Here is a 24,164-nt window from a genome sequence, read left to right on the forward strand (position 1 = left end):
TTTTAAAACATTCACTGTCAGTTATAAGTCATAAATCATAATATATACTCGTATTATATTTAAAAATTAAAAGTATGGCAAATTATTTCAAGTAATTGTAGGTATATTTGTTATTATTTTATTTTTATGCTATACACAGGCTTCGTGAATTCTGTTTTGTGTATTTTGGTTTTTTTCTTATGTTTTTGTTTAAATAACTAGCAGTGCTAGTCTAGCAAATTCGTCCAATTGCAAAGATCGCAAAACACTCCAGAAACTTGGATAAACCGATCCAACCAATTTATTGAATGAACTGTTTCATACTTCAGTAAATTATTTGTCTTATGTGAATTGTTAATTTTTTGGTGTCTGACATTCCAAATTTGAAGAGGGAATCTAGGTGTACCATTATTTCCATTAATATAAGTTCATAAAGGTTTGTAGTAACATTCCCCGTACACGTAACTTTTGAACACTTTCAATAAATATTTCTTAAAATGGTATATACGAGTTCATACCAGTTTTTAAAAATGTTTGGATTTAGTTTGGTAGCTTGTTTTTGTTCATTTTATATTATTTTAGAGTGAATAATAGGTTAATATTTAATACTTTTAATACTGTGACACCAAACTCATGTCTCATACTGATCACGATCATGATTCGCAATCTAAAGTTTTGAGCAATTTAATTTTATCTCATCTTTTAAAATATATTTCCCGGTTTATTTATACCTTACATTAGGTCCGTGATCAAATTTTACCAATTTATTATCACCTTACAATGTGTCCATGAAATCCAACTCAAACAATAGATAATACAAACTGTCCGTTTACCCTATAATGAGTTATTATTTAGTACAATTTACCTATTCAATATTGTTAAACTTACACACACGCGCACACACAGACCAGTTACTAACGCATTTAAATATTTTAAACAACATATTAGAAGTAAACAACTGTACATGTGTACATGTTAAATTTGAATTGAACGATAAGATATTGTTTACGAAAAACGATTTTGAGTGAATAATAAACTATCTGTTAATCTAATAATCTATATTACTATAATTACTTATATTTTATGCCAGAAATTTATTTTATACTATTAATCCCACAGTAGGTAGTTTGAATTGTTGTCGAAAACATTGCATTTATAAATTCCATTGTGTATGTATATAAAATAAGCCTAGCTTTGATGTTCAATCCTTAGATATAAAAATTGAACATTTTATAAATTTTTTTGATTTTAATGAATTTTAGAAAAATTTAAATTTAAAATGCCTTAATATTTTTAAATGGTTGTAATAAAAACTTATTAAACTTATTAAACTTTCGAGATTTTTGAATCATCGAAAAAATTTGAGTCAACATATTATACTTATACCTATAAAACTTTTTTTCAAATTTCATATGTCTATAAATAGCTCTAACCTCTAAGAGTCATAATAATTATACCATGTTTAAAACATTCAGTGAATATTTCAAATATCTAAAGGTTATTTGTATTTTATTTACAGAAAAAAAAAACAAAATTGATTTTTTTTTTAACACTATTTTTGTCTAAAAATAAAGTGCTCGCAGCAATCACCTAAAACACAAACACACATCATAACATCACTCCGGTCGAAATCTAAAATTTTATAAGAATCATAAGCATTATGCATTAATTTTGACACGAAAAATTAATCAGAAAAATATCTATGATGGTGGTTGACATGAGTGGTTATTATACGATCGTTGATTATGGGCTAGTGTGAATTTTTTTTGTCTCCATTAGGTATATGATTGTGTTCATTATACATAATCATGTTTAATATACAGGTATATACAAACACTATAGGTACCATAATAAACATATATTATAAAAATCATCATCATAATAATAATACAATATAGTCATTTATGTTGTAGTCATTATAATATTATAATATTGTGTGATGATTTTCCCGCGCACAGCATCTGCCTGCCCATGGACACGGCTCGCGCGAGCGGCATGTGCTACGTGTTCACTCTGTTGACGTTCGCCGCTGCCGCATTTCTGCTGATGCTGTTCTGTTACGTGCAGATCTACATGTCGCTGAGCTACGAGACCCGTCACGCGGCCAAGGGGGAGGCGTCCGTGGCCCGCAAGATTTCGGTGCTGATCGGCACGAACTTCGCGTGCACCGCGCCCGTCATTTTCTTCGGCTTCACAGCGCTGCTCGGCTACCCGCTCATCGACGTCACCAAGTCGAAAATACTGCTCGTCTTCTTCTATCCCATCAATTCGTGCGCCAATCCGTTCCTCTACACCATACTCACGGCAAGTTTCAGACGCGAAGCCTTCTCCACCGTCACCAAGTGAGCACGATAGTCATGATATTATTATTATTATTAATATTTTATTACGTATACATAGTAAGTACCTTACACCGTATGGTTATACTTACTCGCTATTATTAACTATTATAACATACGGGACTATCCAAATCGATTCATCCGCAGTTGCGAACGCTTATACGGTTTTTAGTTTTTAGGTTTCCCGGTTTAGTGAAACGCAACAATACTTCGATTCGATTTAAATTCGTGCATAATCTGTTTTATAATTTTTAATTTTGTATGCGTCACTTCTTCGGGTCTCACGAACAGTCGACATTCCATAATAACAATATGCATATTCGTTGTTGTGATTTATACACTGACACTGTGGTCAATGAAAATGGTCACGATCACGTGACCTATAGGGATAGAGCATCGAGTGATTAATTTTAAATAACCCTGTATTTATGTGCGTGTATAAATACGATATATTGTATTGGTTAGCAAACAGTTGGGTAAAGATTCGGAATATTTTTTTAAAATATATTGTATCCCAAATTTAAAAGGCTTTGTATTATATATATAAATATATAGGTATATTATATACATAATATACAATGTAATATTTTAACATTTACTGTGATTTAAAATTTTAGCTAAATAATATACACACAATAAAAACAATTTTAAAAGTATTTGGAATACGTTTGTAGTATTTTAAATACTTTATTCTGAATTCTATTTTCGTGGAATATTGTAATACATATTTGGAATAGTGTGTTTCATAAATATTTTGAAATAAATACCAAAAGCCTTTCAAAAGTATTTTCCATTTTTACTCTGCCCGTTAGCAGTATAGCATCTATTCTGTAATCGCTTGAGATGTTTCCCAGAAAAAAAACATATAACAACTGAACTAATAATTATATATAACTAATGTTTTTTTTCGTTTTGAGTGACTTAGCACGTAGGTATAGTGTTTTTATACTTATGGAATTCCTTTTAAACAGTGTTAATGATATTTTTAGAGACTGCAATATATTTATAACAATAATACTATTTATTCAAGCTAGGTTATTTAAAAGTAATCTATGGCTTGTAATCTCGCTAATCAAGTAGGTATTCCTACAAAAAAAAAAAATACCACTTTACCAAAGACATATTATAATATGACAGTATTTATTGTAGTGGTGTAGCATTTATTTATCTTATATCACAAAAATAAAAATGTTTTAAAAAATAAATATAATTATTTTAATCATGTAATTTTGTATATCATCTAATTCTAAAAAAAAATTACAAAATATTATATAAAATACTTGTATATATATAATATAATACCTTATAAATGTATAAATATGTATTATAAATGTATAAAATACGTAGGTATAATAACAAAGACGTTAGATACGAAATGACTGTTCGTGCCATGCAGATTTTATTAATCAACACTCAATAGTCAATACAATATAAAGAAATATGAATTTAGGAATGAGGTAGTTAATTTCTATTTTAAAAGCCATAATGTTAGTCAAACGCATATCTACGCTCTATCCAAATTATGTCGCTGTTAATTAGTATTTTTAATATTATTACTTATTACTTAAATATTACAGGTCGTTATTGATTACCCACTCTGTATGATTATCAACTACTGTACTCTCACCTTTTCTGAGCCATATTTTAAATTTTCATGTATAATACAAATTAATCCTTGTCATTTAGCCTATCATAGTAAGTGTTTACTGGTATTTCCTCCATCTAATAACTCTTTATATAATTTTTTACCCGTTTATAGGTAATGTGATTTTTTTATAATTTGTTGCATTCATAAAACTTATATAATACAATAATAAAATGATTTTAATAATACTTAAAAACTTAATAATATGATATAATATTGTATAATATAATAACATAATATATTTTTAATTTAAAGATAACTATAAGATATAAGTGATAGTTAAAAAAATAAACATTTTTTCACTAGTAAAAACTGTAGCGCAAATTTTTGTACTACCGTCAAATACGGCTCCGCAGAGTGCTGCGTTTGGGGATTTGTAAATATGAAACCAAACAAACGAAATTATAAAAACTGACATTAACAATAAGTCGTGTATACCTATTTATATATATATTTATACATGTATAGTAAATCTTTTATTATTTCACTCTGTTATTTTTCGTCTTTTCCAAGAGCCGACAAAGCGGACAAAACCCACTTTTTGTCCACAGTTAGTCGGTAACGTTGAGACTATTTAATTGTGTATGTTTGTCAAACGCCGGAGGAGATATGATTTTTCGATTGCGTTATGGTGTAAAAGTAGTGCGTATTTACGTTGCAAATAATTTTTTTGTCGCTCTACTACATAATACGATGTATGAACGATCAAATACTAAATATATGTATAAATATATTTATATGATCGAAATTGTCCCAATATCAGTTGCTAGGTATTTGATTTCGTTGTACTCCATCCATCTGTTTTGTTGCACAAAATACTCTCCAAACCTGCAGAACTATATAAAACAAATTAATATATTATTATAGGTCAACATATTATGACGTTATACTCGTACGTTATTTGTGTAATAGAAATTCGCATATGAATATAATGATTTTATAAATATAGAAAATACTCATCATCCCACAACCCTGCCAATCCCAAAAAGAAAATAATACATTTTTACTATGTAAACATGTATATGTATACCCATATAGAATCCTGTAGGTTAGACGAATAGTCGTCAATCGTCTTGTCACAATCCCACACCTACATAATCGTCTGCACGCGAGCACGCTAAATCTACATGGCTCATCTTCCCTCGGGCGGTAGTACATAGTAAAATTTGTTGACGGTAAATAAACTATAAATTCAGGGTTTGGATTGTTTAAATAATTTTATCACTGAAAAAAAATCGGTGCGCGTGTGTAATAAAGAATAATAAAATACTCAAATTGATTTTTCGCTTTTCAAAGCACGGGTATAATATTATTTCATAACAGTAGAATTGCCAAAAATCACTCGACGGTAGAAAAATATAAAAATTATTGAACCGCCACCGTCTACTGCCCTACAACCTTGAAATGAAAAATGTATAATCTCTATATTCCACTTACGTATTTCGTATGAAAAAGTCTTTTGAAAAAAGTATCGGCGGAGCGTACATAACATTCCTAGTGGAATTTTATACTGATGAGTAGTAAGCGGGGATGCGTATCTATATTACCGTTCAGCCGAATTTTGACCAATGACCACTATTCCCTGACCAATTATTTGCACAAAATACAAACACAAGTCGTTAGTGACTCTAATACGTGGTATATAATTTTATTCAAACCAGAAATAAAGCATAAGTATAAGATAAAAAATTTGACTTTCTGAAAGGTCATAGTTGCTCAACAGGAGGTTCTTCATGCTGTGAATCATATCTTTTTTGTTCATACACGCACTATGTCATCACAAAAATTAGTTTTTGTTCGATTTATTATTTATGAATAGAAGGAACTTTAAAAATAAATTCTTAAGCTAAAATCGTAATAACTTTCATAATTTAACTTTACTCTGATAATATATATGATATAAAACAGTCGAGTTTATAGTTTATTAAGTTTATTTGAATAGAAAAACACAATTAAACTTGTTATGTTCAGTATGCGGGTTACAATAAAATAAAGAACATTTGAAGGGACGTTATTTTTACTCAAAAACATGATTTATAGGAAAACCGCCCATGCCTTATCATAGAACGACCCATTTTCAAAATTCTATTTTCAAACCAAATAATATGACTCTATATATGACCAATTTTTACAATTTTAGATTCTAAGCTGAGTGATTAATGTGCTTATTTTACAATGATATTTTCTTATTGTGTCGTATAAGTATTAAGTACACGATATGTTGTCAAGAAAATGCTTTGATTTTCAACGTCGAGGGTGTTATTTTATAGGAAATTGGATCTAGTTTGTACTTAAGATAATAATTAAAAATTACTAGTAATTTTATTTATAGTCGAGAAAAACAAACAATAAATTAAGTAAAATATGGAAATTGTATGCTAAATCAGAAATTGTCTAAATTTATTTCTTTATATTTCTTATAATTCAAAAACTATAATAGCACAAAAATTGAAATTTTCACCAATTGTTTATGTTATATATTTATTTTCTATGTATGGTATGTTTTGCATGCCAAATTTCCAATTTTTCAGTTTTTTTTATATAATAATATCGATGAAATAATATTGATTTTACAAAATTCTTGTAAATTTAATTTAAGATTCCACACGATTTGTGATAATAAAAATCTAAAAAAATATTTTACTTGTTACAAAATTTTTTTTGAACATTTATTAGAAGTTAAAATTTTGATAAAATTCGACAAAATCGCCAAAAAACTGTAAACTATTTTGTAGTTGAAATTTATAAAAACTTTTGGTTTTGTATCTATTTTGAAATTTTAACACAAGATTTTTTATAAATAGATCATACCGGAGACATAACATTTAAAAAACAAAGTAAAAAGAAAATTATTATACCATTTAGAGTTTTATAGATTTTAAATTCACATTTGTATAAATGTCCTTATTTAAACGATAAATAACGATATTAATTATTTCGTTGTTATTTTAAACACATTAATCATGGGAACTTAAAACTTAAACGTATATTATGTTATTATTTGTTTTATTATATACATTTTGATTTATTTTACGATATTATCATTTTACATCTTGAACATGTGAATATGTTTTACTTTTTTTGGTATCTATAGAAAAATGTTATTCAATTTTGAGTTACCTATATAAATCGATATATAATAATATGGTAAAAATATATACTATTAAATAGTAATCAAATGCTAATAATGTAATGGGTACATAATTTCCGGGGAAAAATGTATATCATTAGAAAAAAAAAACATTCATGAAATATAATTTGTGACACATGCTGACCGCTTAGAATTGTTTTTCATATACAATGATATTATATCTATAATTGAATTAAAATTTAAAACACACAATGTACTGCAGAGCGGTATCCACTTGCCCACTTTATTATTATTATTTTAAGCAAAATAATCAAGAACCAAAGTACAATGTATTCTGTGGAAAATTATCCTGTTTCTAGCAATAACAACAAAAATAAATAACGAAATGAGACCACAAATACTACAACGCGCGAGAGTAAACATTTTCTGTAAACCTTCGTTTTCTTGTTTTGAGCAAAAAATCTTGTTCTTCATTTTTGATCGGCTATAGTGCCGTTGACATGTGCTCGTCTGCAGCGCGTGCGCAGATATCCGTGTACCCGTATAATAATAACACAACCGCATTCGCGTTAATTATACCATTGACGACCAACACAAAGGCCACGGGCAGTGCCGACGACGACGAGATTGCATATTATTGTCCCTTATTAAATATACGCGAGCAGGACCCTTAATTTTCTAATTAATTAATATTCTCTAAAACTGTACACTAATATAGTGCACATTCGCGGCACGTGCATCGTTCGCGGTGTGTTTTCGCCATCTTCTTTCGAGCGGTTTAATGTTTTTTGTTTGATTTTAATTTCGCATAGTCATCAATTACACGCGCCATAGCCGAACCGTCGCGAAACCACCGCCGACGACACTATCGAAAATATACGGAAATATGATAAACGCCATCGTTACGTTTTAATGCGGTTGTCGATGGTGTCGACCGAAATCAAACACTCTGCGCTCTTACATTTTATAACTAAAGTACTATCTATTTTATCCTCCGTACGTCGTCGTTTGAATATTTTAATAACGGTGCACGAGCACCGCAAAACGTTCAAAAAACCACGATAGTATAATACACACACCTTGGTATGTAATATATGTGTATGTAGTGTTCGAAAAATAATTTACGTACGAGAGTAATATTTCAAAAACGTATTCAATTTCGTATATTTGTAGACATGTTTCTCCATTGTTCGTAAAAAGTTTTTATTGTTCATATAGTTTTCAAACATAATTGAGTTGAAAGAACATATATTATATTCGTAATATTAATATAGGTAAAAATGTAATTGAAATCTTTAATATTCCCTGAAAATTTTTCATCGATATATTTGAATTTACGAACATGAATTTAATTGTTTATATTTATTTAATTAAAATTTTATTAAGAACATTTTGAAATTATCGGTGAATATCTCCCTATTTTTTTTTTAGCGTACAAGTGCATATATATTTATAATAGTTTTTTAGTTTTTAGTTTTTTTTACTACAGTATTTTTTATAAACTATATTATCAGTATGCACTGCTGAAAAAAATAGATTACATAAATACAAAAATATAGGGATTATAAATTTATAAGATGCTAATATTTAATTTTTGCTTTCAATACTTAATTAGAGTATTAAAAAATACAACGGACATTACTTGAAGAATGAAGAGTATAAATAATACATAATTACAATAAAACCAATCTAATAAATAATATACACAGATATAGTAAAAATATAAATCAATTATTATTATTTGTACAAATAGGTAATAATAATGATCAAAGTACTTTCTACGTATATAAATAATTGATAGGTTATTAAAAAATAACAATTAATAACTACATATTTGATTATGAATTATGATTATTTGATTTATGTAATTTAAAATTCATATAATTTCAATAGGTATTACGCGATTTAATTACGAAATTTGAATACTTTCATGAATAATAACGATTTTATCATTATAGTTCAAAAACCATACGTCATCCAATATTTTGTTTAGGGTTTCAAAGATTGAATTTTTGAATTTTTAAATTTATATTTTTTACGATAGTGTTGTTTTTTGATATTTCTTTTAAATAGATTTTTAAATTAAGTTTCTTAAATTTTAGATTTTAATAACTTATATTAGTTGTATAAAAATATTCGGTAATTATAATGTATATTATTATATAAGTAGTATTAAATATAGTCTTGAAATATCAATTATATTATTATTATAGTAGTTAGATAATAGATAGTTAAAAAACTTTTAACTTCTATAAATACTAATAAGTAAGTCGATTTTTATCCCGAATAAGTTCGATTTTCGATCATATACATATTATATTATGTAATATCAATCATACACCAATAAAAAAATTATAATATTATTAATTACTATCACTTCTCTGCACTAAAATAATAGCGAAGATACATGAATGCTTATTATGTTCACTATTTTCCTTTAAACTCTCTACTATTTTATCTATCCTATGGAATATATATTATTTTTTTCTTAATACATTTCAGTATTACTTAAAGTCGTACGAAATAAATGCATGAAATAAATGAAATGTTTAAAATCGGTAAATATAACTAATGCGATTTACGTATGTTTGGTTTTTATTTAAAAAATTTATTATTAAATAAATATTAAATTTATCCAAAATAATGGCTCAATTATTATACATTAAGATCACAAAACAGAACTTTGGTTTCAGGCATTATTTCATACATAGCATCTATTTTTCTTCCATTACATGTTATAATGCATGTATTTTATTTGTTTTAGAAAACATTTTTCTCCATTCTACTTCTTTGGAAATTTTTTCCCTTACATTTAAGCAAAAAACAAACAGTGTGAGAAAATCGACAACACACATTCAGAATCGCCAAGTCAGTAAATATACTACCCGTGGAAATATTTCTTTTGAATTCCTGATCTAATTTTGCGAAAATAAATTCAATACTTTAGTACGATTTATGTTTCAAATATATTTTTTCTTTTAATGTGTTCAAGAGTTGAACATTCTTTTTTATAAAAACTTTAAATCGTGATAAAAGTCAACAAAAGTAAAGCATTGTTGATTTTTGTATTTAAAAAAACCATTCGCCTTTGTTGGTACTGTTTCACATATTTCATTAATTTAATAGTTTAAATAAAACTGTTCTAATTGGTGTTGTAAAAATTTGTAAATGTTGTGTTGATTCGTAAAAAAACGAAACTAATGGTTGTATTTTTAACGATTTTAGAAAATTATTATTAAAGTCTAAATAAATGTAGCGTATAGCATCTTACTTAGGTAAGTATGCAGAATTACAGTATCGACATTTGTATTTGACTTTCGTTAAAAAAATTTAAAACTAGCACGATGAAACAAATAAATTTAATTGGGCTATAATATCGTTTTATTTTCAACATAATATGTAATGGTTCGCATATGGTTATTCGATATTATCACATAAGTAACAGTATTTTAGTGTGATAAATAAAATGTGATGCATAAATATTAATATTTAATTATTTTTTCCACAACAAGTGTTAGGTAAATTTCCCTAGCACCACAATGTTCGAAAATCCACTTTTTTTTTGCCATTAACATTATGATTTGTACCAATTTGTACTATCTATTTGAGAATTTATACCAATCAATTTCCTCTTCGGGTGCCAGGAAAACGTTTTTCCGGCACCCGGAATCACACAAACATTCGAATCACACTTTTCTAAGGTTTTTCTGCACCATTAATTGTTTACAAACAACACTTAAAAGTAAATCAACACTCAAGTATCGTAATATCAGAACTGTGAACTTGCAGGATGACATAAAGTATCTATATTAATAGTGAACATGATATTACTTAATATAATATACTGTGCTTTCATACTGTGACTTATTATAATATTGTTATCTGTGATAAAAGTGATGTAAATCTAATTGGTCGGCAACCCACAACAGATTTATAGCTTTATAAGTTAATTATATTTTATATATTTGCAGTCATAATTACATCTCCACCACTAGTTTACAATATGGTTTTATTATTGTCTTTTATTTTTATTAAAATTAGTTGTTGACTAAGACTTTGTGTACACATTAGGTAGGTGCCTTCGGAGTAGTTGTTGATAAACACGATTTGGTTAAATACTAGGAATTGTCAAACACCTCCGTAAAATAACACAAATTGGTCTCCCACGCTTTAATGAAAATCCTCGCCATAATGATAGTTTAGATGGAAAATGTTTAAAAAGTGTTGTAATAAATAGATGTCTATTGTTTTTTATAATAATTATTAAATTTTTATGCCGTTAAATATGATTTAATTAGTAATTAATGGAATTTGTTATTGATATTTTAAAATAAATAAATCCTTTAATTATAAATTTAACTGCAGTATTATATTTATGGCAATTAAAAAAAATATATGATTATTTTTAATGTTTGAATTCAAGACAAAAACCTCGAGGGTGCTCGACTATACTACGAATTTTCATGGTTTAAATATTTTAGGTCGTCTTTGTTAACAACGTTTTACAGGCCAACGTTTTTAGGCCACGTTTTATATGGAAAATATTATGTCATTATATTCATTTTATACTTACCTAGTATCATTTTAGTACACCATAAATTCCGAAGAATTTTTCACAAGGAATTAGTAGTTTGTTTTATTCTTCTGTAAATTTACACACATAATTATAATAATATATTTTATTTAATAAATATTCTATGACCCATAATTTAAGCTCTTTTAGGGCAATTTTAGAGTAGAAAAAAATATGCAATCTAAAATGTATTGTTAGGTGATATTAAAAAATTTAAATGCACTATTTGTCAGTTATGGAAATAGCTTTTTTTTAAAAACTTTTTTCTAAAGCAGGTTCAAACTAATGTGAAATGTAAATAAGTTTTAAACTATGTATTATAAATAATAAAAATATGTACATATATTTATTTAGTTTAATCGAGTAAATTGACAATACGACGTAGTATTTCTACACTAGTTTGGCAAAATACGTTTGTCTCTTATAAAATAATTAAATACCTATAATGATGAGTGTCTGGTTAAAAAAAATCTATTCATCGTATTGCACTCTCAGAATATATTATTAATATTGGTCCTCGAATCAGTTTAATGACTCATGTAATAATAATAATAGGTATTATTATGTTCTCGTATTTGAAATATTCCTCAAAGGTTGTTATTTTGTTGTCGGACGATAATGATAATAACAAGCTTCTAAAATTTTAGCTGGGCAGGTTTAATAGTTGACTGATGGAACTAAACTTATTTTATATACATCGTAATAATATTATGATATATACATGTCTAGCTCGACTCATTTATTAAAATTAGATGCGAACACTTTCCAATTATGTTTAAGGAAAAGCATTTGAATTTTCAATGGTTTCCATACCTATTTACATGTTTATTTGAAAAATAAAAACACACTTTTTAGTACTATGGCGTTTCCTCGATCGAGTCTGTGTATTATGATCACACTAAGGAATTGTACTAAGACGTAAATATAAATTAAACGAAAACTGTTTTTCTTCAGCTTGGGTCATCGTCCCTTCAAATGGATTGAGTTTAATTAACCGTTATTTAGTAGTATAAGAAACATTTATTTGAAAACACCATTGAAATGTTATATTATATTCTAAAATTCATTAAATGTAATATAATGTTTTATGTTTAACATTATTAAAAAGAAAAACTATGGTTTTTATTAGAATAAAACGTATCAAGTTCCATACAATTTAGGTAATTTTTATTTACGTATTTTAATTTAAACACACACAGTTTTATTTAATAATAATAAAAAAAAAACAAGCAAACAAAAAATATTATTATTTCAAATGTCTGTTATTTATTTATTTTTTTACAACCTTAAAATAATTCAATTTCTATTTATTTAATTAGGTATAATATAAACAATATAATATTTATTTTAAATCTGAAATAATAATTTGTTGGCAATACATTTTACACTGCAGAATATAATTTAATATTAATAAAATTACAACAGTTAATTATTAGTCCTACATTCTGTTGATTCTCTGTTGATATGCAAAATAGGTTTATTATAAGGTTTCTTATTTAATTAAATTATTATATCCTTATAGCTATTAATATTATTGATAAATTTAAACATGCGCATTTCGCATGAAAATAGACTTATTAAATTAAAAACTATAAGCTTATATATATTTTTTTTTGTAAATTCTAAATACAGCCACACTCTAACAACCAAAATGGAGTGTTATAACAATGGTTGACAAAATTATTTTTCAATGACATCATATTATATATTATAATTAAAACTTTTCGAAATAAAGATACTTCAATGATTTGCCTTGTTTTATAAGATGTTACTTTGATAGGCTAAAAAGCCTCATATAATACAAATATAATACATATTAATAATTATAATATCTTTTAGAAACACAAATTTTGGGTCGTTGCTTTACTACACTATCACTGCGTCAACCGTATATAAGACACGCGATATCAAATTGTACACATATATCACATGTACCAACTGTTTGAACAACCGTTTGACTGTTGGAAAACATTTGTTGGGTAGCCAGCGGGTTCAATGATGACGGTGGAAACAATGATAATAATAATAATAATAATTACAATATGTCCTGCCATAAGACGGATTTAAACAATAATAACAATTCCTTTAAGTCCCTTCGACTGTTATTTTTCGGGACTTGATGGTGCACTTGAATTTAACGTTATAGTAGCAAATACGACCGTTATGATCAACGAACTGTGGACTAGGTTATGATAATATACACATTTAATGGCAGAACGTTTCGTGAAAGGAGCCAATTTCTCTCGAGAAATAAGTGTACAACTCGTTGTCCGGCCACACTTGAAATAATATTATGTGATACATTTAACAATTTGTAGGCATACGGTATAAAAGTATAATATATAATAATGACACTTTCGTTTTCTGTGCCACAAGTACCATCGGTCGTTGTAAAGGATTTAGGCGCTTGGTATATATTATTTTTTGTGATGGCATAGTTTGTCCAAACTAAACGATTCCTGTGTTGCTATTGGAAAAAATAGATAACTACATAAATCAGAGATTCCCATGGGTCGTGACACAAAATTGGACCACCGCTGATAAGTAATAACAATGGGAATATAATAAATTGATTTAAATTTTAAAATTATCTTTTTATTTAACCATATAGAATTTATTATTTATTATTATTCAATATTGAAAATTGTATTATTCTATTGAAATAACTAAATGATAAAACTACTTGTAGTAAAATTTAATTTATTATTTTTTGTTTGAGCAGAGATAAGAGAACAACTTACAGAAAAGAGATGAAATTTATGATCAGTCTGTACGACAAACCCGCATATCTGTTTATTTCTATAAAAGCTCTCTTATTTGTTATAGTTTGCTATCAATGCCTATGGTTTTGCTGTTGGTTTTATTAAAGATCTTTGCGATACTTCAAAATGACATTCTTTGTTTTTATTTTAAAACGGGAAGATGACATTATTTTTGTGAAAGTTCATCGGTCACTCTCAGCAATAACATATTATATTCTAGATGGTTAACTGTGGTAATTATTTTGTATAGTACTTATAACGTGTACACTATCCTTTAATTAAAAACTTGAACCGCGGTAATTAGTTTGTATAGTACTTATTATAAGTACACTATCCCTTAATCAAGCGTAATACAATTTAAGCATATATTATATTAACGTATAGCGTAAATTCTCTTATTTGTTTATCAATCTAAATTGTAATTTTGTTCTAAAAAATTTAAATCATCGTTGATTATTAAATTATTATTGGTCATATAAGATTACATATTTTGTTTGTTATGAGATTCAAATACTACTTAAAAACATAAAAACTAATAATTATTATTTATTATTATTATTATTATTATTAATTATAATTTGCATTTTACTTACATACGTACTTATTTTTCTATACGGTGCTTCTAAAATATTGAAAAAACATCACTCATGACCGCCAAGTACCTATATTGCCTATTCATAACGCCGTGTGATCACAATTTCATAAAATTTGTATTAAACGTATAAAAAAGTAAATATAAACAAAAACAATGTTTTTTGATGTTATCAAATAACTTGGATCACAAATGATTTTTTATTTAATTAAACATATTTGTAATTTTACGAGTTTTGAATTATTAGTTGCACCTCTTCGTATATTATACAAATATTCTCCCTGCATGCGCAGCCCTATTTAATGCTCGCCTGACAATCATATATATATAAAATAGCCATTTTACAATAAATTCAACATGTGGTGCACAAATTACCTAAATTCAAAATTATTACTCTACTAATTTAAGAATTATTTTTAATTATAATACACTAAATCTCAAAAGATAATAATATGTAAGATTATTAATGCATTTTTAATTGTTTTATTTTTATATGTTTTGAACTAGGCCTCTTTTTTACTAAGTAAAATTACCTTAATAATATTATGAAACAACTTATGTGATTTCACATAAATACTACCTAAAATAAACTAAAAAAAAAAAATTGATAACTCACTCTACTATTTTAAATGAACTTTGATCATATCACTGAAATTAAGGTGTTTAAATTTAATTTATTGGTATTACTTTTTAAAAAAGTGAAAAATTAAAATGTATACGAATAGCTTAAAAATAATCTATATATTTCATATTCTGATATACCTACCTAATACAGGAAAATAAATATTTTATGAAAATTTCAAGTAATTACGGTTATACCTTATTGTTGAGATAATTGCAAAAAATCTAAATCAATTTTGTCATAAACTACAAGTGATGAGTAAATATTTTCATTTTAACTTGGTTTTATTTTTATTACAATGGGAAAAGTGATAAAAATTTATGATTTTGGCAACCCAGAGTACTAGGTATACAATGTTCTAATTTAACCTACTTCTAATATAGTTTGAGGATTGAAGCAAATTTTCACCTCAAACACGCAAAAAATAGACACACACACACACACACACACATACACATATTAATACAAATCACAACAACTATGACCATATAAGCTTTAATATTCATCGTAATGACACTATCAACATTCAACACATATTTGATATAATAATATATATACACATCTAACTTGATTTATTGGTTAAAATACTACGCGATCACTTTCCAATCATAGAAAAACATTTGAATCTTCTGTGGTTTCCATACCTATTTATTTATTTGTTAAAAATAAACATTCTTGACATTACGGCCGATCGAGTCTGTGTATCATTATTACTGGTTCGTTATTGTACTACGATGTAAACAAATGAAAATTAAATGAAAACTGTTTTGGGTCGGCTCGGGTCATTGTCCCTTCAATTGGTTTAATGAAAAAGGGAGACGGGCACGCTTAGTCAATCATTCTGCGTATAATATACTCGTATATATATCGTCTCCGTTACGGATCTTTATATCGATATCACATTATTATCGAATCTGCGTGGTGAGACAACGAGTTATTCCGACTTGGAACGCGAATTGACATTCTTCGTCTCGGGGAAACAGCACGCTTGATCGGCTGCTGTTGTTCAAGAACGCGTATTGTGTCTACATTATAACACCATTATTTCCACTCGCGTGCAATTACACAGCCCGGCGCTATAGTCGTCTGTTGCACAAGGGTTGTACAAAATATATAATATTATATTGCCCACAACGTGATTCTTTTTATAACAGACCACTTGATTTTTTTTTTCTGAAATAAAAACCGTTTCGAGAAAAAATTGTTCTCGTATTCATTGGCCAAAATATAATTATACTTTTTTATAGTTATTATAAATTTTATAAGTTTTCTACTATTTTGAATGGAGGTGTACATTTTTTTTATTTCACACACCGAAGTGTTGAATATTTTTCGGAGCATTTCAATACAATCTTTATTCATAATGGTTTGCGTTTAAAATAAGATCGAACGCAGTCCACTGGCTGCAGACGTACAATCGAAACGACCTAGTTGTAAAACTAATAATATATAGTTATTGTAGCAGATACGTCGCAAAATCTTCTAATTTTGTTTTCGATATTCTACTTTAATAATATAACATATAGGTTAAGTACATATAGGTATGTCAAAAATTTCTGGAAATTACGTTTTCTCTTATTATGCCATTTCCATCGAAGAACGATTTATCATTCTTAAAAAACTGAATCGTCTCGAAAACCAAAAATCGCACCTGTACCGCAGTAATTTCTCCGTGTGGAATGACCTTACTATAACATAAACATATTATATATATTATAATAAAAGACTTTCTGAAAATTTAAGTTAAACATCTGCACAATGGTTATACGATCGATTCAGATACGTAGGCGAAGAGTCGTTTTCACAATAATATTCACCTACTGCAGTCGTATATAATATACTCAATATAATATAATATGCCCACATCGATAAAAAAAAACAAAGTTTCAGATAGATCAATCGGTTCTTATTACAAAACCACAGCATGCATTATATATTCAAAAAAACAATAACAGCTGCTTGAACAGTATTATTTTAATGCCATATTTCTATTTCCTAACGTTGAAATTATCAAACATTCATTGAAATTCCCTCGAAATAACCTGTAGATAACCTGTGCACGTACGTTCATTACATTTGTTTAATATTTTTCTTTTGCGGGCCGTCATTTTAGCGGACAATATTATCTTCTAGCGAGCGAGCTATCCAATATAATAAAAACCGAATGATTAAAATTATCAAGGTATATAATATATATATCGGAAAATTATATTAGACTTGTTCTTCTAATATTTTATTGGATATAATTCAAAATTACAGATTTGACATATTTCGATTGAAATACACGATTCGTAGTTGTTTAGTTCGATCAGTATTTTTTAATAATACAATACACACTATAGTGGGTTGAAATTAAATTTAAAAATGCTCATCATATCATTTTATTTTAGAAGTATGACATGTAACGGGCCACCTACGTTAGCTGGTCGCGACTTGGGCATTCCGCTGTTATATAATAATATAATATACTGATTTTATTGTTTTCTAGAAAAAAAAACTCTAGACGCTTCTTTTTTGAGTTCTGCGAAAAAATCCTAATAAAACGTCAGGTACAATAATTTGAACGATCGTGTATCGAATTACACTGCACATCAAAACGCAGACGAGTCCGAGCATAATAAAATATAATATTGTTGAGTGGAACACCGTCGTGTTCATTAAAATGACATCGCAGAGATATTGAAGGATGTCTGCCGGTCGAAATTTAGGTACCGTGTTTTAGTTACCTACTTGAATATTCTGTTTTTTATTTTTATACGCCTATAGTCGCCTTGTCTTTTTTAACGCGGTTAATAAAAAATACGGTACACCACTGTAGTTGAACAAAACACGTGATATTCACCTCAAGTTTTGTAATAATAATTTTAATCTAAAATTTTATATTTTACTTGAATTTTTATTAAGATACGGTTTTTTTCTTTTCGAGAAACACTAAAAGATACTTTCGAGAAACTCTAAAAGACATAGTTCGAAGTGTTATATAACGCTATATTATTAATGTCGGTGTACAACTGTACCGTCTGTACCCATTCGAAAAAATAAATATCGGAAATATAATTATATTATATTATATGAGTATATCTAGTTTTAACGTAAAACATTTCAATGGCTTTAAGGAGCTCGCGTGACTGCTTCGTAGAACTATTACAATTATAATAACTTGTACGAAATATTTATAACAATAATAGGTACATTGTATTTTATCAATTTTTACCTTTATTTATATGAAATAAATTTTTAATTAAATCAAAAATTTCATCCAACACGATCAAATCACATTTATTTTTTGTTCATAAAATCATTTTCATAAAATTTTCATATAATTTTCATAAAATCGTCGAGACACGTGTATTAATTGCGTTTTATAAAATAGCAATTGAACTTCAATACACCGTCACGAGTCAGTGACCTATAGTGGTAAACACTTTTGATGATGTAGTACGGAATCGGTCTGGAAAATGTTTAGCTATATGTCCTACAGGTATGACTTTTGGCCTGTTGACTTGTAGTGGAACGACATTTTAAGACGACGTAATAGCCGTTAAAATAGTATATCATCAACACAGCTTTTTAAATTTTTATGCTAAACGATCAAATTGATCAATATTTAAATTTTAACAGTGTTAATTTTTCATTAGACTATAATAACTTGTAAGCATATACTAACGGTAATTTAATTAATTTTAATTTGTACATACTGTTATTACTTATTATTGATGTTAAAAATTAAAAGTGACATTGAACTTTAAAGTTTAAATAAATAAATAACAACACTGTGCAATTCAGTCGTATAATATTTTAGATAGTCAATACGAAACGATATCTACTAATGCTTTTCTCAAATTTCCCAGTTCAAATAATTCAACAAACGCGTTACGCATCAGTTTAATGATTGTGTAAAGGTTTTAAGCAATATTTACTCTCTTCGTTTGTGTAACCGAACTCATACCGTAAGTTTTCATACCGATATTTATATTTAAAGTATACCACAAGTATGTGTGACATCATTTTCCGCGTTTTGCATTTTCATAATTATTATTATGACTAAGGATCCGTAAATAGCTGCAGGTACACTTTTCCGTATATAGTTATTACTATATTTATATTGACCAAACGTTATTTAATTTTATTACACGTGTCCCACACGCGTAAGTTAATTTATTCGAGTGCGCACATACGGCACAATTAATCTATTTAGCAAAATGTAATATGTTTTGAGATAATTGCATGCTCGTAAATGCCGTCCTCGATGTTGTTTTTCGTACCGCCGATTTGTTATCGGAATCATTTTTGCGTACGTATGTGTAGACGTCTGGGGAACGGATTTTTCCGTTTTTAAATCGTATATAATAATATATAGTATAGAAAATTATTATCAATCGTAATATTATATATAATTCTACAATCTTATTCAAGTTTCGATGCTCGACTTTGCTCAACTCTCTAAGAAATTAACTCGACGCACAAAACAAAACTTATAATCTGTGGGTGGGCGGGATACGAACAAAGACCTCTATATACCATTACAGACGCTCTCGTCAGACTCCTCTCAGAGTTCTTATCTGCTTTTTATTTTGTAAATAATACGAGTCGCAACACGCCGTTGTTTTAACTCTCAAAACGATCAGCTATTCCAATATTTTCGTATCCTCGGAATTATAACATCTTACCTATATTATATACTCTAAACTCAGAGCCAATCGATTTTTGTGCACATATGCATACGTAATAGTGCGTTTAAAAAGAACATATTATTATTTATTTTTTCAAGATTTTACGATAATAATATAATAATAAAGGACACGTGTCTATATATATTTTGTACATTTCAAGGAACTCTTATTGAGTGCCACGTTATTATTCCTATACATCTTTTCTCTGCTATAATGAATAATTAAAACCGTAATTTCTAATATACTATCGAGTAAAATAACCTCTACTACAAAAGGATTCGAACAATTTTTCTCGTAGGACGTGACCCATAAAATATTTGAAAGTTAGATTGCATAAATATCATATATTATAAATGGAGTGTGTAATAATATCGTAATATATATATTATTATTATATTGTGTGTGTGTGTGTGTGTGTAACTATCAAATTACCCGAGAGAGAGAGACTGTCCTAAATTTCTGGATAAATTACACATAATATGGTGGAATCAATCCGGGTACGATATTTTCGAAGAATTCATAAAATAATGCGATATCGATTTTATTCGTTGTCTGAGCTAGTGTCGCCACTCGCCTGCACGCGGTGCATAAGCTTTTTACAAATAATCATTCATTGTCAATGCGGTTTATAATATCGTCGTAAATTATGCATTGTTTTTAAATGCGTTCGTTGTGTACGTGCGACTCGTGCAAAGTTCGGTAAATACGCGGGATTTTGTGTTAAACGAGTAACTCATTATTAAATAGACACGGCAGATCATATATAATATTGTAATCCAACAACTCGTCGGTACACAGTGACTCGAATATTCGATTGTTACAACTTGAGAAATTTCGATTTATTTCACCATAAATTTTAAGAATAGTAATTTGCCCCGGTCGTTTGCGGTCGTATATATATATATACGACGCGAATCACGCGAATATATAAAGTTTTAAAAACTATATATATATATATATATATAGTGTCTTGAAAAATTCTTTCTGCCATCTTTCACCCCGTCCTGTTTACCAAGCAGGTATTACCTATATAATAATAATAATCTTGCTTTCGACGCGTATGACCACCGACGGTAGACGTCAAATTCTTATACTTGTTCGAATGTCATAAAACTATCTAAAGTTTCGGTCGCTGAGCTCGACGACGAATTATTTATTATATAACAGTCGAACGACGATGGCATAAACGTCATGCGATTTGGTGTTTTATATTATAATACCGAGTGAGTATTCATTGATTCATGGTATTTACGGTTTATACCCACGCTATGTAACAATGGTACTATTTAATATTGAAATAATTTTAAAAAAATAACAATAAACACATATTTTATGCGGTATTATAAGAAAATCTGACCGCATTCGCTCGTTGTACAATTCGAAACCCCGCAAAACTCCCACTAAACACGCCAATGCTCCGAACCTGCATAATACAATATTTTTCGCCATTCAGCTGCATTATTCATACTTACGGGCGCGTACTTGCATGCCGTTTTTTTGTCCTTCTTTGGGAATCGTCAGTGAAACGTTTATTATAACGTGATATTGCTCGTATGACTTAACTGCCTTCTTAACTTAGCTATAATATTATGTATTTATGTATACATTATTACTACAATAGTAATTAAACATAAGATATGTACAGAGCCGTGTCTAGTAATTCAGCGCCCCGGGGCAGAATTTCATTTGGGGCCATAGCGGTAGCGTATTAAGCGCAAATAAAGACGCCCCCTTACTTTTACAAAATTAAGGCGCCTGGGGGCAATTTTAACCCCCCTTAACACGGCTCTGGATATGTAAGACTTGCACGTTACAATAAGTTTTTTATTGTTTTATGATATTTATTATACCTCTGTTGTGTTTTGTTTCTGTTTTTTCTGTTTTCCACTCCACTATAGGTTCGGTCTTTGTTTGGAGAATGAGAAAGAATATAAAGTGATTTATTCAACGCAAACCAACAACACCCAACGCTTAACTCCGGTACACAAACACACATTGTCGTTGACGTTGCCTCAGCCCTGAATGAAAAAAAAACATTCGACAATATAATCTACTCTACTATTATTATTAATTTTTTTTCGTCATAATTATTATTATTATTATTATTTATTATTTATTATTATTATTTGCAGTTGCCATATAGTACGTATTGTATATTGTAAAGCTTATTATTACTGCGATCGTCGGCCTCGATTAAACAGCACGAATGGTATGATAATATAATATTATATTATGTGTGACGTGTGAACGGGCGACTATCAGAGTCGTCGCTGGCGATCGGTCCACAAATAATAACTCTAAACGCGTAATTATCTGAATCGTCTAAAATCTCCGGTAAACGTATAGTATAACATTAATATCAATAAATCAATAGGTACCTACAAAAAACATATTATTTATATTTACGCCTTTAGATTCCAGTCTCGCATAAAATGCATTTTTTTTAGCCATGTGCAGTATAAAAAACATTATTGCGTCCCACACTCTGAGAATTATCCACTACCTATCCGCATTATCCGGCGAGTCTTAAAATTATTTTTGCACTCCGTCAAAACCTTGACATATTAATTGAGCGTTATTATTATCATGTTATTATCGATTTTTCGACTCTTATTTTTCCCGTTTTCTATCGATCATATAATAACATTTTTATGTTTTATTACTCGCACCCACTCTTTCAATATATTATATATTGCTTATGTATATTATATATAGTTAATAGATCTGCTTCCCTCCACCATCCCCCTTATGGGGGGTTGTGTTTATACACACGCGGTCTGACACCGGGTCTTTTATCTCTCGATAAAACACGTGACGCGTACGACATAATATTATTATTATGACGTGTTCCACAGAATTCATCATAATAATAATATACACCGGGCGATTCGACAAAAAACAAACAAAAACATATTCATAAAAACTTCGGCTAGTAATTTTCGATGAAATTCCCAAACGATGCAAACTCGATTATAAAATACACGACGTATCTATATTATTACTAAAATTCTACTATCGTCATATTCTTATTCTTCTTATTACTTTTATTATTGCCTATTAATTTTATTTATTATTATTTGTTTTATAGCAACGTCGTCGTCATCGGAACCACAGCGACGCTGTATTATGTTATTACATTTTTTTTTTTCGTTTTTCTTATTCCTTTATCGAGATTAAACAACAATCGAAAATCTTCACGAGATATCAACGCCAACGATTCGTTACGGTCTATCGCCAAACTCGATTCGTCAAAGCAAAGATCGATCTATAAAACGAATCGAAAACGCGCGATATTGCGACGCGCGTTTAAGCCTTATACGACAATAATGTATAATATATTAGGTATATAATATTATATAATAACGATCAGTGGCGTGCTTAGAATTCTCCCTCTCACCCCGTCCCGTTGACACTAGATAATTAACCGAATTTTGAATTCATCGTATGGCCTGTTTATCGTACAATAATATGATACCAGCACTAAATATGTATATTTTATTGGACGAATAAGACGGTGACGAGCCATCTATAGTGATATCTATATTGGACATCGAAAGCTGTCCACAGATTACCTATATACAGTCGATTCGGAAGTAGACATTTTATAGAATATCAGTATAACTATACTATCGGATATCCATATCCGACGTAGGTACTTACTATACGCGCAATTTTTCGACACATTTCGTTTGGTCGTGATCAACCTGCACCGTCCGTCGCAAACTGCAATCAATTGTAGATATAATCGTTTATAAACCCCGAAATTCGTCAAACGGATCCCTAACGCGAGGATTACGCCACTGATAGAGCAACATCGCAATAATATTATATTATATAATAATATCATACAAAACGTCGTATGACGTGGTAGAATAAGCTGTTAGAGCT

The 24,164-nt window shown here is 28.5% G+C and overlaps 1 protein-coding gene across 2 annotated transcripts in view; it reads left to right on the plus strand.

The window, feature by feature from the left end:
* The window catches only part of LOC114122071 (lutropin-choriogonadotropic hormone receptor-like), a 63,492-nt gene that overhangs the window by 34,822 nt on the left and 4,506 nt on the right, over window positions 1-24,164 (plus strand). Inside the window, exons 15-16 of one of the 2 annotated variants that reach the window (XM_050207812.1) lie at window positions 1,938-2,321; window positions 22,175-23,027. In XM_050207812.1, coding sequence (XP_050063769.1) covers window positions 1,938-2,321; window positions 22,175-22,298 — 508 coding nt within the window. In that variant the 3' untranslated portion in view covers window positions 22,299-23,027. Of the gene's footprint in view, window positions 1-1,937; window positions 2,322-22,174; window positions 23,028-24,164 lie in introns of those variants that run through there. The other variant, XM_027984624.2, reaches the window with a different exon arrangement.

Source organism: Aphis gossypii, chromosome X (assembly GCF_020184175.1).
Source record: "Aphis gossypii isolate Hap1 chromosome X, ASM2018417v2, whole genome shotgun sequence".
NCBI classification, from domain to species: Eukaryota; Metazoa; Arthropoda; class Insecta; order Hemiptera; family Aphididae; genus Aphis; species Aphis gossypii.